We start from the raw sequence: 15155 nt of genomic DNA, 5'->3' as shown, positions 1-15155 counted from the left end.
GCGCGCGGGCCTCTTCTGTGGTCAGCCCGTAGGGAGGTTGCGCTGACGGGAACAGCGCAGTTGCGACAGCAGTAAACACGACGTTCTCAACCAACCTCATCGTCAAATCCCGCCCCTCTCGCTCATACACCGCATTCTGATTGGCTACGGCGGATATAGCGGTTAGCATTGGCTGTCAGAGGTGTCAATAATGTAGTGCATAGGGTTTGTGTGGCTGGAAAGACTGCAATGGGCTCGGTGAGAGTCTCTATACGTGCAACGGAGAGGTGTTTCCCGTGCTGGCAAGCTAAAATACAGAGTTAAGGTCTTTTTCTGTGTTTTCTTCCTCGCTTTTGTGCGTTCAAGTTGTACAAAAGTCGCCACTGACTGTTATTGTCAGTGTTTTTTAGTGGAAAGAGTTCATTTTTTGACGGAGAAACTTTACAAAGGATTAACAGCGAGCTAGGTAAGCGACTCAAACGACTTCTCCTTTTAACCATGTAATAAATCCTTTTTTTCTTCTTAGATCCGAGGCAGGATTGTTTTCATTATTACGCTACAGCGGGCTACTGTAATGCACGGATATCTCTTCTATCCATAATGTTACTGAAGTACTATTGCAGCATTGTGACAAGGTAATAAGTTATTCATGCTGTGCGGCCATGATGTTACAGAAGTTATACTACGTTTTTTCAGTAGCACCCAGTACTGTTTGATCCTTCTGGGGTCGATACAACTACAGCTAACTGTCAGTCGTGATCTCGTGAAATTATGTTTTCTGTTTTGTTTTCTGTGTCGCCTAGTTTTATAAGGACTGAAAAAACAGCTTAAACTTGACCTGGATACATATTAAGTCTGTGAAATTCAGGTAAATCTCACGTGTTTTCCTTTAATCGTCACGCCCATCTCCGTCCCATCCGCGGCACAACATGTGTGCCACCTTGCACTGAGATTCAATCCGTCCATTCATTAAACTGGGTTCAGAGATATCCAGTGCAGGTCTTCACATTAGTCTTTGTTTTGAGGTGTGTGGCGGGGTGTGTTTCTTCTAAATACTTTAAGAGTAAGAGTTTGTCAGCACTGCTCGAGTCATAGTGATACAGTAAGTGTTATCAGGCTCCTAGCTTTGGTGACAAGTGCTTTATTTCTGCCATGATAAAGAGATGATACGCATAATAGTTGCCCATTGTAGTCATCTGTTTTTACAGGGACCATTAAGTGAAATTCTGGCAAGGTGACTGCTTTCTTTGTTTATTCAAGGAAGTACTTCCTGGAATATCACTGACATGATTTAAGGAATCAAATTGTACTTTACTGTAAGTGCCACAGGACTACAAAGCTTTGGAAACTGGACAGACAGCACACATTTGGCCGGCCTAGCAAGTTTCTGACAATGCCTTCATACCATGAGATTGAGTCTCAAAACTCAGACAAGGACACTTGCGTTAAAAATGTCACGTTAAGGCAAATCTCTTAGCCCGTCTTGGCCTATATATATGTAGTTGTGAAAGAACAGCTTGTTTAAAAGAGTCCTTGAGGCTATCATTTGTAATATGTGTGATCCAGACAAAATGCCTAGGTAATTTGTCATTGTGAAACCTTTCAATGTATGAACTTACAATTTAGAGTTGCTACGATTAGTTGATTAATTGAAATAAAATCAAAGTAATTGCCAACTATATTGATAATCCGTTAAATCGTATAAAAATGTCAAACATTTACTGGTTCCAGCTTCTTACATGTAATAATTTGCCGTTTTTCTTTGGCAGCTATAACAGAAAAAGGAAGAGTCCTTGGGTTTTAGTCTGTTGGTTGGACATAGGAAGAAATTTGAAGATGTCCATGTGGGCTCTGGGAAGTTGTGATGAGCATTGTCATGATTTTTTGACATTTTATTGACTAAAATTACTAAAAAAAATTAAAAACGGATTCAGTGATGAGGAAAATAATTATTGCAAACCTGTTACCTTCTAAATAAATCTTTGCCTCTTATCATCTGATCACTATAATCCTGTCATCTTTCGTTGTCTAGCAGCCATTGACTTAGTGGCATTAACAAACATGGTTAAATGATTGTTAGACAGCATAATACCACTTCTGTGAATGTAGAAACTGGGTCACTGATAATCCTGCACAAAGATCACAGAGAGACTCACCCATAGGTCAGAACAGTCTAGCTACCTAATCTAAGTGGCGCATTTAGTAGTAACCCTGGGATACAATTTAATATGTGGAATGATATGATGAAGGTAGTGGATTAGTTGAAGGCAAATTGCGCCAAGACGTTTGTAAACAGAATGAAGAGTCTTGGGTCTTCTCTGTAAAATAAAACACCAAGCTGAGGTAGTGTTAACCCAAATTCACCAGAAATAGAAAGTAGGAAATACCAATTCAGATGGTGCAAAAATGAAAGATATCCTCTCACTATTGACGATGACTCAGCGACTCTTTGATGTGATCCTGTTTTCACATGGCCAGAAATTCACACCATGCAGATGCACCTTTTTCATTTGTTCATGAAAGAGGAACGTATGTCACATGGAAACCGTCAAGTTTGTGGACAGCTGCGTCAAGTATTGTTTTAGCTGAATTTTTGCGGTTTCCCTGGGACCCCTGAAATGATTTGGGTGAAACTAAAATACATGATATAGATTCTTAAACTGAGATACCGGTCAGTTAGGTATACCTGTACAGTATTACGTAGTGCCTTTACGATTACATACATTTCCATCGTTAATGTGAACCCAACTACTCAATACCGTTTTCAATTAATTAAAAACCTGTACACACAGTGCCCGTACAGGAAAAAGTCACAGAACACATAACAAAACATTTGTAATAACGGTAATCTGTGCAGTCTTGGGTTGAAAATCTGCTTGTAGGTCTGTGTATTTGTCTATAGCTGTGGTATTTTAGATAATATCAAATGTATAATTAATGGAGATTATATTGTTTTAAACATGTGGTATCGAAGTACTGAAACAGCAAAGATAGCCTTAGTGGAAAATAAAACAAATAACATTTTTGCAGTGTAATAATGTTCAGTTTTTGTTGGCACTCTGTGGGACAACCTTGATTAACTCATTAGTTTTTATTGAGGCTGTGGTTGGTGGTTATATATTGGATTGTTTTATACTGAGAGGGGCTGTTAATACACTGTACATGAATGGGAGAGGGAAAAGCATGAAGTGTATGGACTAATTAATTGTTAAACATGTACAGATGCAAGTTGAAGTACTTGTTTAAGCTTTTTTAAATGGTAACAGCATTATCTTTGAAATGTGTGCTGCCTGGCAGGAAGCACAGTATCCTATCTCCTGAGAACATTCAGCAGAGTTTAGTTGTTTGTTATCATGTCTGAGTCATCAGTTATCAAGGATCAGAGCTATGCTATAATTCTGTTCTTATATCTGAATTCTGCTTGGTGCACTGCGCAACACGGTATTGTGCAATGTGGCTTTCCAACAAGTATTGACTAATCTCCCTTTGACTCTGATTTTGGATGATAATGCAAATGCTTCAGTTGGTGGTCATTTAATACGGATGCTGGAGGAGACAACTTTCTTTGACTCTACTGGTTATTGTTGGTGTACCATTTAAAGCCCTTCAGGCAACAGTGTAGCTTGCTTTTGGTAAGATGAGAAGGCCAGCTGAACCTACCATGAGTCTTTGCAAGCAACCGAGTTTGGATTAATGAGAGTATATCGTTCAAGTTGCATTGTGCTCCTCAGATGAATATGTCGAAGAATATGTTTCGCTTGTTTTGAATCCATGCTAACAGCTTTCTATAAGCTCAGAAAAGGAAGTGTGGTTTTCATTGTTGTGTGTGGGGCAACACCTCAGCCAAATATCATTAATGCCTATCTGCTTAGGGACTTGACAGCTGTTCACATTGACCTATATTTCTTGGTAGAGGCGAAGTGTTTCACTGAACAGGAAGTGAATGTGCTGAATAGGAGGCCTCCCAAGGGCCTCTTATAAATTTCAGAGAAAACCTCATTTAGCTATTTCTCTCTCGTCAGTTATTCTGTAAAGGCACGTTGTTTTGCGTTCCTTCCCAGACATATTCTCTGAGCGTCTTGCTTATTTTATATTGTTACCCTCATCTTCTTTTTGTAGGTTTGAGGAGGTGTATGTCAGGATGGCCCAGTGGAACCAGTTACAGCAGCTGGAGACCAGGTATCTGGAGCAACTCTACCACTTGTACAGTGACAGCTTCCCCATGGAACTGCGGCAGTTCCTCGCCCCCTGGATCGAGAGTCAGGACTGGTGAGAAATAATTGAATTATTTGGCTCTGTTACGAAAGCATATTTTGGTTCTTCTGTTTGCTACATATGCCATGAAATAGCTTTTATTCTCCACTCCCTTCCGTCTGGCAGTGGGCCACTCACCATGAATTGCTGATAGCTTGCCACACCAACAGCTTTTGTGTTTTATTAAATCTTGGTTAACGCCTTCTTTATTATGCCATCTTCTTCCCGAATGACACCATTACAGGGATTTCATGCATATCACGTATCGGACTTCACCTTTTCTGTGTTCAGTGATGAAGCTTTCCTCTAAGATTTTTCCTTTTTTTAAGGGAGAAATTAAAAAGTAGCAAAAGACATTCACTTCTTTTTTGTTAATTACTTTCCAGAATATCTTAAAAAACTACTGTACAGGTTTCAGTGAAAATTGTTGGGAGTGAGTCGATGGTAAAAGTGATTATTATTTGTGTAGCTAGCCAATCTGGCATCAGTATTTGGGCATTCTCAAAGAATTATTGCCACCAGCAGCAAATCAGTACGGTTGTCTATCACTGTGTATTTTTGTGTAGACCAGATGCAGAATTTTCACCAGAAAGAAATATCCAGACTTTTGTCCCTTAGAAGGACCTACAAATAAAAATATCCTGATTATCTCTTCCTTTACAAGGGCTTACGCTGCCAATAAGGAGTCACACGCCACACTGGTGTTCCACAACCTCTTGGGGGAAATAGACCAGCAGTATAGCCGTTTCCTGCAGGAGAACAATGTACTCTACCAGCACAACTTGCGAAGGATCAAACAGCATCTGCAGAGCAAGTACTTGGAGAAGCCGATGGATATTGCCCGCATTGTTGCCCGCTGTCTGTGGGAGGAGCAAAGACTGCTGCAGACCGCCACCTCTGCTGCACAGGTAGAGAAGAGCTGCGCTAACCTAGCTGTAGCATTAATAATGCATCAAAGAGCTTCGATTCATGAATTTCAGCTGGTACAGCAGTGAAATAGTATACCCTTTAAACCGCATCACATACATTGCACTCTGAAGTATCGACATAAATGGGTTGGCACAATGGTTTTACATGTTAGTATATGCTTTATTCTCTTGCAGGATGGCCAGGCAGCCCATCCAACTGGGACAGTAGTGACAGAGAAGCAGCAGATACTGGAGCACAACCTTCAAGACATCAGGAAGCGCGTGCAGGTAAGTTTCCATCACAGACTATTAAGTATTTGAATATGCAGTTTATAAAAAATCCTGAACATCATCTAACTTTGACTAATTAGTCTGTCTTGTCATAATTATATAAATCCATCTGTTTTTCTTCAGGATATGGAACAGAAAATGAAAATGCTCGAGAACTTGCAAGATGACTTTGACTTCAATTACAAGACATTGAAAAGCCAAGGAGGTATATTTTAATTAATATTTTCTTAGATTTGGCTGTGATATTTAACTTTCAGATTAATACTTATTTGCTATAAATTACATGAATATATTTGGTTGCTGATCTATGTCATGTCCCTTCTCTGTCCAGAGTTGTCCCAGGACCTTAATGGGAATAGTCAAGCAGCTGCTACCAGACAGAAGATGGCTCAGCTTGAGCAGATGCTGAGTGCCCTGGACCAGCTCAGGAGGGTGAGTGACTATGCTTGTGTTGTGAGTTAAATTCAAAGATACAGGAGCAAGAATTTTAACAGTTTGGATGATCTCAAATGCTTTCAGTGAAGACAAGAAGACAATAATTGATAAACAAAAAATAAAAGAAGGCTGTTCACTTGCACATTTGAGCATGTCCAAAAGTTTATGAGTGGCATAAAAGTAATGAAAGAACTTGCAAACAAATGGAGCAACACCTCTAGTTTTATAGTGATGTGTTACAGGGACACACCCAGCTCATGATTGTTAATGGGAACAAATTGCAGAAGATTTTAGACATGACGCTCAGCCTCTGAAATGCTGATTATGAAACTGCAAAAAGCTGCATCACACCCACAATGTAGAGACGAGCCCAGTAGAATCTGATTATGACCATGTCTAATGCTTCCTGTGCTTGTTATCTTGTAGCAAATCGTGACAGAGATGGGAGGTTTGCTGACCGCCATGGATTATGTACAGAAGAATTTGACAGATGAAGAACTTGCAGACTGGAAGAGAAGGCAGCAAATTGCCTGTATTGGAGGACCTCCTAACATCTGCCTGGACCGCCTTGAAACATGGTAACTAGGATACAAGTTTTAAGCAATTTCCTAAATCGATTTTTAGGTCACATAATTAATAATATTTAAAAGCTTCCAAAAAAAACAAAATGTATGTTTTGTAGTTGATGAAAGCTTTATATAAACAACATTAATGGGTATTTTCTGTAGAAATCAGGTAAATAAGATATTTCAATCATAAATTCAATGAAATAATAAAGTTACTTATTTGAATCAAATAAAAAAACAAAACAGCCATCCACTTTGCTGCTCACAGTACAGTCAAGTCAGTTTGACAGCTAGAGACATGTTTCATTAAAACATTTAACTTGAACTGGGTATCATTTTTCTGACCAGGATCACATCCTTGGCTGAGTCTCAGCTCCAGATTCGTCAGCAGATCAAGAAGCTGGAGGAGCTTCAGCAGAAGGTGTCCTACAAAGGCGACCCCATCATCCAGCACCGGCCCGCCCTGGAGGAGAAGATCGTGGACTTGTTCAGAAACCTGATGAAGAGGTACTGCATGTGACAAATCTTAACTCTTCAAGTGTTGACAGACATGATCTGCGTGGATGATAATTATTGACCACAAGCCTACACTGAACAGACTGTTACATCTTAGTTTGGGTCCGAATTGGATATTCTTATAATAAAGTGAAATCAAATCAAACCTTTAGAAACACTCAATGGGGGACAACTCAAAGTTACAATTACTAATGACACAGGGCTTTCTGTGAATCTCACAATATTCATTTGCTAAATGTAATGACATCCGAGCCATCCCCATTCACCCATCAGATGGAAGACAAAGATGCACTTAAGAGCTGTAAATCATTCTGGGGAGCCTTTGGGGAAAGGGACCTTTGACCTTAGATTCTCTTCACCATATGTCGCTATGTTTTATGGAGTTTCTCCTCTGAAACATGATCCACTCTTTCTTCTAGTGCCTTTGTGGTGGAAAGGCAGCCTTGTATGCCCATGCATCCAGACAGACCTCTGGTCATCAAAACAGGAGTACAGTTCACAAATAAAGTCAGGTAAAAGGCACACCTGCAACACACATCAGAAACAACATGTGTGTTTTTATTTGAACAATTTACTGAAAGTTCCACCGTTGCATATTTTATATCCTAATGAATTGTCCTATTTTCTCTCATATATTTCTAGGTTACTCGTTAAGTTCCCTGAACTCAATTACCAACTGAAAATAAAAGTTTGCATTGACAAGTGAGTTTTTATTTATTTGGGTTATCTATCATTTTTATTAATTCTTTATCAGTAAGACACTGACTTTGACGACGACCTTTGGAGAATTTACCACTTTACTGATTTAAATTGTTTGTTTTTCAGGGAATCTGGAGATGTAGCTGCCATTCGAGGGTAAGACTTTCAGAATTTAGACCCTGATTATTTACTTTGTTACTCTAGAAAAGAACCTCACTTTCTGCTTTTTCTTGATTTTTTTTTTGTAGGTCACGAAAGTTTAACATCCTTGGCACCAACACAAAAGTTATGAACATGGAGGAGTCCAACAATGGCAGCCTGTCAGCAGAGTTTAAACACTTGGTGAGTTATAGAGGCAAAACTCTTAACAGATGACACTAATGAAATTCTCTGATAAAGGGTCGCTAAGCAGCACTGACTTCCCGTTTGTTACAGACCCTGAGAGAACAGAGGTGTGGCAATGGTGGCCGGACCAATAGCGATGTAAGTACTATTATTGACCCTTGGTGGGAATAGTGCTAATGCTCAGATTGCTTTTTAAAATAAGATCATTTGTATGCAGAAGAGGTTTGAATAATCTGCTTTCTCTAGGCCTCCCTGATTGTCACAGAGGAGCTCCATCTTATCACTTTTGAGACAGAAGTCTACCACCAAGGCCTGAAGATTGATCTGGAGGTCAGTATCATGTCTCTATGTCATGAACTTACTAAATAAATACAACAACACTTTTCTTTTGCAACCCATACAAAGTGAGACGAATGACTCATTAGCAAAATCTTCCGCCTCCGAACACTGTCGCCACCCCAGCTTCTTCATGGGCTGTTAAAGTTGAACCTCCTACGTCAACCTAGTTATTGCCCTGACCCCAGTGACTCCACTGATGGGGTAGAGCAGAGTAAATGCCAATGAATATGTCTGATTTTTACAACTTTCTGTGCGAAAAAACATTTTTCCTTATATGCAGACACCTGTCACTCGGGTGTCAAAGGAGTATGTTGTGACCAAGTTAACCATCATGTCCAGTATATCAAGCATTATGTATTTCCTCTAAAGTCCAATGCGCTTCCATCCACTGGTGTGAAAATACACCACGCTGAGTGAAAATACACCAAGCTGTGTTGTCTCATAGCAACATCCACAGCATGTGTAACACAATAATGTTTGTGTTCATGGCAAGACAGAGGTCTCCCTCTGACAGATGGCATTTGTTTGCTGCGAAGACAGAAGATGGGCCGAGCCAAGTCGGCTTTACATTATTAGTCAAAAGATGCAATTCTGCTACTGTTTATTGCTTGACTGATTGAAGTTAAACCCTTGGCCACAACCAATTTGCTGGCAAACTAGAACATGCATCTTCTGTGGCTTTCACATTTCTACATTCCTGGATCCGTCCTTTTATCCTGATTTGCACCAAAGATTAATAGGGTCTATGCTGGGCCGAGATAAATCCTCCTACAAAGTTTCATGGAAATCCATCCAGTAGTTTCTGTGTGATCCTGCTGACAAACCAGTAAACAAACAAACACAGATACGGGTGGAATCTTGTCCTCTTTGGCAGAGGTATCAACAGAAGTATGTCCTAAGGAAGTCTCATTATGAGAATGAAAGGGCAATGAAAAGGAAGCTGAACTCTTTCACATCATGAGTAATTGTCTGCAAGGGATAACCAAACTGTTTAAAAGAAAAAGAGATCATATTAACATATTGAAATAAATGTTTCCCCCCCTTTTGTGCAGACTCATTCCCTGCCTGTGGTAGTCATTTCAAACATCTGCCAGATGCCTAATGCCTGGGCCTCCATTCTGTGGTACAACATGCTCACAAACCACCCAAAGGTAAGACAGCACCCTCTGGTGGAAAGGCGCCGAACAATGCTTGGAAAGAGTGTTTCCACATTATAGTTGTATATAAAAAATGAGATACTTTAAACTATGTTGACCCGGGTGTCTCTGTGCAGAATGTGAACTTCTTCACAAAGCCTCCAGTGGGGACCTGGGACCAGGTGGCTGAGGTGCTAAGCTGGCAGTTTTCCTCTACCACCAAGAGAGGCCTGACCATTGAACAGCTCACCACACTTGCTGAGAAATTACTAGGTGAGGTGTCGCACCTGAAAGTCTCTAAAATGTTAACCTTTGCACTGTGTCATATAAATTAATGTATGATGTTTTTTTCTGTGATTGTCCAATCCAGGGCCTTGTGTCAACTACTCTGGCTGTCAGATCACTTGGGCCAAGTTCTGTAAGGTACTTACCAACCACATATGGTCATATGGTTCAGTCTACCATCTTGCCATTGTGTTGCTTCAATGTGAGTTATTTTTTCTCCTTCCTCTTCGCAGGAAAACATGGCTGGCAAAGGCTTCTCCTTCTGGGTGTGGCTGGACAACATTATTGACCTGGTGAAGAAGTATATCCTGGCACTGTGGAATGAAGGGTAAGAGGTCGTCCTTTGTTTACAGTCCCTGAGCGGTCTTTGGAAATGCCTGTTAGCTGCATTTCATATTATAGAAGGTGTTTTTTGGAATGCAGTGGTCAACAACATTAAAATAGACTTGCTATTTTAAAATTAGGCATCTATTTATATGACTTCCTGTTGCTTTTCTACAGGTATATCATGGGCTTTATCAGTAAGGAGAGGGAGAGGGCCCTTCTTAGTCCAAAACCTCCTGGCACTTTCCTGCTGCGCTTCAGTGAGAGCAGCAAGGAGGGGGGAATTACATTTACATGGGTAGAGAAAGACATCAGTGGTGAGTATTTGGGGACTTTTTCTCACAGTGTTTCAAGGATTTACTTTATTTTCTGATGTGAAACTGAACTTTCTTGAATTGCTTATAGGAAAGACCCAGATCCAGTCAGTGGAGCCCTACACCAAGCAGCAGCTCAACAGCATGTCTTTTGCTGACATCATCATGGGCTACAAGATTATGGATGCCACAAACATCCTGGTTTCACCTCTTGTGTACCTTTACCCTGAAATCCCCAAAGAGGAAGCTTTTGGGAAATACTGCAGACCAGAGGCGGCTCCTGAACCAGAGATGGGAGGAGACCCTACAGGTAGTAAGTCACTGCTTTGTTCTTTGTGCTATCTATGCCGTTTCAGAGAAACTACACATATTGTTTTGTATGCATGTTATTTCTTTTAATGGTGGTCAGTAACATTTTCTTTTCCCTGACAGCTATTGTGCCGTACTTGAAGACAAAGTTCATCTGTGTTACTCCGTAAGTATCTGTCACTCCTCCCTTATCTTTTAGTCATCAGTATTTACGGGAAGATCTCATGCGACCCAGTGACCTCTGCTTATTTAATCCTTATTACTTTCTGTTTCTTTTTGGAAGTACAAGTTCTCTGAACATGCTCACTTGAGATCTTTTTTCATGTGTTGTCGCTAAATGTTCAAGGAAAAGAGAACAGAGAACTGTTTTCACTGTCACTGTGAGTCATCAGAGACATTGGAGGAACCATCACCCTGTTCACACCAAATACTGTGAACTCTGATATGTGCAAATCGTGTATAGATTCAGTTTAGACAGGTCACAGTTTATAGCTGCCAAAACCAAGACCATCGTCTGTTCTCAAACTAACCCACTCATGGTGATACTCTCAATATGTATATAACAAGGACGCTTGTTGATCTTGTTGCGTTGCGGCTACCCCGAAATGAACAATCAATGTGTGAGCCTCACCATGTGGGGTGAAACTAGAAGGCTGTTTTCATGTTCATTGCTGAAAGTGTACATTTACTTTGTGCTCAGTGAAAATCAAATTTTAAGAGGTAGGCTTATGAGCATGATTTGTGACATCACAAATAGTTTGGAAGCCAATCCTGATCTAATGATCATCATACACAAGTATGATGTGGAAACCTAAAGCCTCCAGTGCACACACACTAAGAATGGTCCATACAGTGAAGTAGGAGACATCTTGTGTCAAGCAGTTAAACTTATGAAATAAAACATATTCATATATCCTAGAATTTTAATGAGAGAAAGGGAATAAATGCCCCTTTAAAGGATTTTTATGTGGTACAAAAAACAAAAAAATGTCACTCACACATTCAAGAATTGTTATGTATGCCTTAAAACGTGCATTTTTATTTAGACACTTGCAAGTATGAACATGGCCAAAATGATGGAAAAAAAATCTAAACAGCGACAAAGAAACACTCTTACCTCAGAAATTGTATGCATTCCCATTAGCAGAGGAAAGATTTATTTATCAGTTTGATAATTGGCTTGATTCTCTGTTTCCTGCTTTGTATATGTTAATTTTCTCTGGTTTGATTGCCCCTCTTTGACAGGAAACTGAATATCGTTGGGTTGTGGAGAAAACAAGACATTTGAGGATGTTATCTTGGACTTTAAATAACACTGTGTCATTTTTCACCTTTTTCTGACATTTTATAGACGAACAACTAATTGATTCATTGAGACAATTAGCAACAAATTATGAAATGAATCATTTTTTTCAGGCTTAATTAGAAAGATTACAATATTGAAAGTAGCTAAATGAAACATGGACTCTGAGTTGATCTTGCTTTTGACTGAGATCAGGAAAGTGTATGCGCAGGCCAGTCAACCATGTGTGCTTTGGTTGATCGTGGGTTTGATGGCGTTGTGAGGTTTGATCAGTGAGATCCTGACCTGTCTCCGTAGGTGTCCCTCCGTGTTCATGGACTTGCCGGACAGTGATCTGCTTGGGAACGGATTCCCAGGGTAGGCGCTCGGGGGGGCGGGGGCGGCATGTAGGGCTTTGTGTGCGTCTTGTCACTTTGTTTGTGTGTTTGATAGGTGGGTTTCAGGGGCATTCGTGCAGTAATTTCTGTTTCTCATTCTAACTCACCGACATTTTTCCTGGTCCTAATACATCTCCCTGCCATCCATCAGTTTTTCATTTTGTTTGAGGACCCCAGGCATTTGTGCCATAATTCCTCAAATAAATCATTTTTTTATTCAAACAATCCTAGCATGAAGTATTTGTGCAGGGTTGTTTGAGGAAAACTGGTTAGAAATTTAAGCTAATTTTAGTTTGTTTTTTGTTTTTTTTCGACAAAAATAATTTCGTAAGCAAAAAGCCATTTCAGTTTGAACAGAGATGGAAACAAAAGGACAGAAAATTGTACTTTATTAAGCCCGTGTAATAATGGCCTGTTCGATCAACCTTAATCCACTGTGCTAACCATAAGCTGTTGTCACGTTGACATTTTCATTAACATTAACAGTTTGCAACATGCTCAACATCTGCCCAGGTTTAATTACTAATGTATTTTGGTATTTATATCCAAATATTTATCAGTATTTTACCACATATCCATCCCATCTCTCATCTGCTCTCTTTCTTGGGGCATGATTTTGCACACTGACATGAATGCTGAGTCATCTTGCTATGATTAGACTCATTACTCACCCGTATGTGTCTTAAACAATGTAGTCGAATCACACCCCATGTATTTATGGTAGCCCTGCGGCTAGTGTGATGTACACTGACATACAAAAGTTAGTTGGTGACTAATAGCTATCATTTGTGGTAAAGTGTGACGACAGATGTTGTCACTTTAGTTATATTGAAAGTATCGCAGGAATCCATGTGTACGTGTGTGTATGACCCTTGGTAGGCATTTCAGTTTGATTAATAACATTTTATCTCTTTTTTTGTTTATTTTTTCACAGCACAAACTCTGGAAACACCAGTGACCTGTTCCCCATGTCGCCTCGCACCCTCGACTCCCTGATGCACAATGAAGCTGAAGCTAATCCAGGACATTTGGGTGAGTCGGTTACACAGACGGTGTACATGCTCGCATATCTTTGCAATGATAGTCCCTTAACCTTAACCAACACAGCTACATGTCTCACGTTCCAAGAATGTCCTCACTGCAACCTCAAATCGGTCCTCACAAAGATATGAGTAGAAGAATAATAACTTGCACTGCAGGACTTGATTGATAACTAATACTAAAAGTTGTCTTTGGATTTCTTCCACAGATTCACTCACTTTGGACATGGATGTAGCATCACCTATGTGAAGAGGTTTTCGTTCCTTCTCTGTTGGGATTTGATATTATGTTGTGATGGAGGATTCTCCCTCCGTACACACACTCTGCCTGTACAGTTCGTTCCTTTTTCCTGTGTAAAAATGACTCACTTTCACACCAGAGGGAATTGATTTTAAAAGATGTTCTTTTAAAAAAGTTTTAGACTATCCACCTGCAGCTGTGTGAAATGGTTGACTGATACTGACCTGTTGTATTTTAAACAGCATTGTGCTCCCATTCAGTACTTTACCATCTTCATAGATATATTAAGTACATTTAAGTATCTGGAATTGTGTTTTTGGAAAGAATTGTATTTTTGCGTCATTGACTTTTAAAACGGTTATGAATTAATGTGTTTTCTTTCTTTGAATAAGAAAATTTCATGAGAATAATTGTTGTATAAGCTATGCCGCTTTGGAATTGTGCTTTTGTTTCGTTTTTATGCATTTAATGGTCTTTTTCAATACGTTATGTCGCATTTTTAGTCCACGCCAAATGTAATGTCACAGGTGTGCCACTATACCTTGGTTTCTTTGAGTGTAATAGTTTCTGTTTTATGTTTTTCTCCAAATGGAATATTTCTTATATTTCATGTTAAAAAACTGTAGAGAGAAAAAAAGACAAAGAATTTAAGATGTTTTAAAGACAATTTTCTTGTAAGCTTTTTTCCCCCCATAGTGTTGTGAGAAAATATGTGACATAACCAGTAGAAGTGGTACTCTGATAACAGTTTTTTTTGTCACTGCCACTTCAATACTGTAATTTGTGATCACGAGAATTGCACTTGCTTTTGAAATTGGGGGTTTAAATATTTTTTGTTGTGCCTGAATTCATCTGTAATGTAAATCATTTATGAACTACTTACTGTAGGAATAACTTGTAATCAACTTAACCATGGATGTTAAAGAGAGATATTTCACTCTAACAGAGTGTACATAGTGAAATATGTAGCGGTTGACTTTTGATCTTTCATACAGTTGAGCAAACCCTGTCAGTTGAGTTTAATCCAAGCCACACGTTTGTCTGTCATGCCATAAAATGTCAAGAGGTTTTCTGTAAGATATGCTGTAACTATTCATTATTGGACAGAAGGCAATAAAAACAAGTTAGCACTAAAAGTCGTCAAGTAATCTATTGGTGTAAACGTTTATTTGTAGGTAAATTTGCCAAACGTGCTCAAGGATTGCAAATTTACATTGTTTAACAGCATCTCAGACTCAGAATAGTTATCACACTTGATTATCCACATTTTCCAGAACATTGTATTACCATGTCGCCTCTTAGACAGGAAATTATTGGTGGACTCATAAATCCAGAAAATACAGTGCAACTTTTAACAGATAACTAATTAAACAGCCAGATAAAAGCAGCAGTCATGGCTGAACTTTGTTTTTCAACTTGGTATAATTCACTACTATATGTATCATTTGATGTGCAAGGAAAATATTCTGTTTTTCATGTTTGAATATTTAGCTG

General features: G+C 39.3%; 1 protein-coding gene across 4 annotated transcripts; it reads left to right on the top strand.

Moving 5' to 3' along the window:
- Window positions 1–221: 221 nt before the first annotated feature.
- stat3 (signal transducer and activator of transcription 3 (acute-phase response factor)) lies at window positions 222–14797 on the top strand. Of its 4 annotated transcripts, none has more exons than XM_084372483.1 (24): window positions 222–445; window positions 4099–4248; window positions 4898–5141; window positions 5337–5429; window positions 5556–5637; window positions 5764–5864; window positions 6294–6445; window positions 6782–6940; window positions 7369–7461; window positions 7592–7651; window positions 7775–7804; window positions 7897–7990; window positions 8084–8131; window positions 8240–8323; window positions 9385–9483; window positions 9606–9741; window positions 9839–9891; window positions 9987–10081; window positions 10255–10394; window positions 10483–10701; window positions 10824–10866; window positions 12301–12360; window positions 13315–13412; window positions 13630–14797. In XM_084372483.1, the coding sequence occupies exons 2-24, from the start codon at window positions 4121–4123 to the stop codon at window positions 13668–13670; spliced, it is 2352 nt and encodes a 783-aa protein (XP_084228609.1). In that variant the 5' UTR covers window positions 222–445; window positions 4099–4120; the 3' UTR covers window positions 13671–14797. The 4 variants fall into 4 exon arrangements, with proteins under 4 accessions (XP_084228609.1, XP_084228608.1, XP_084228611.1 ...); XM_084372482.1 differs by having other exon boundaries at window positions 10483–10704; XM_084372485.1 differs by lacking the exon at window positions 12301–12360.
- Window positions 14798–15155: the final 358 nt, after the last annotated feature.

Source organism: Pagrus pagrus (genome assembly GCF_965226575.1).
Source record: "Pagrus pagrus genome assembly, chromosome: 13".
Taxonomy (NCBI): domain Eukaryota; kingdom Metazoa; phylum Chordata; class Actinopteri; order Spariformes; family Sparidae; genus Pagrus; species Pagrus pagrus.
The sequence above is the reverse complement of the archived record's forward strand: the minus strand, read 5'-3'. Positions and strand labels throughout refer to the sequence as shown.

Excerpts from the sequence above, each read along its gene's own strand:
- stat3 (XM_084372482.1), top strand. The coding sequence starts at position 4,121 with ATGGCCCAGTGGAACCAGTTACAGCAGCTGGAGACCAGGTATCTGGAG. Across the intron at positions 8,132-8,239 it reads GTGGCCGGACCAATAGCGAT|GCCTCCCTGATTGTCACAGA; the intron begins GTAAGTACTATT and ends TGCTTTCTCTAG. Across the intron at positions 10,705-10,823 it reads GGGAGGAGACCCTACAGGTA|CTATTGTGCCGTACTTGAAG; the intron begins GTAAGTCACTGC and ends TTTCCCTGACAG.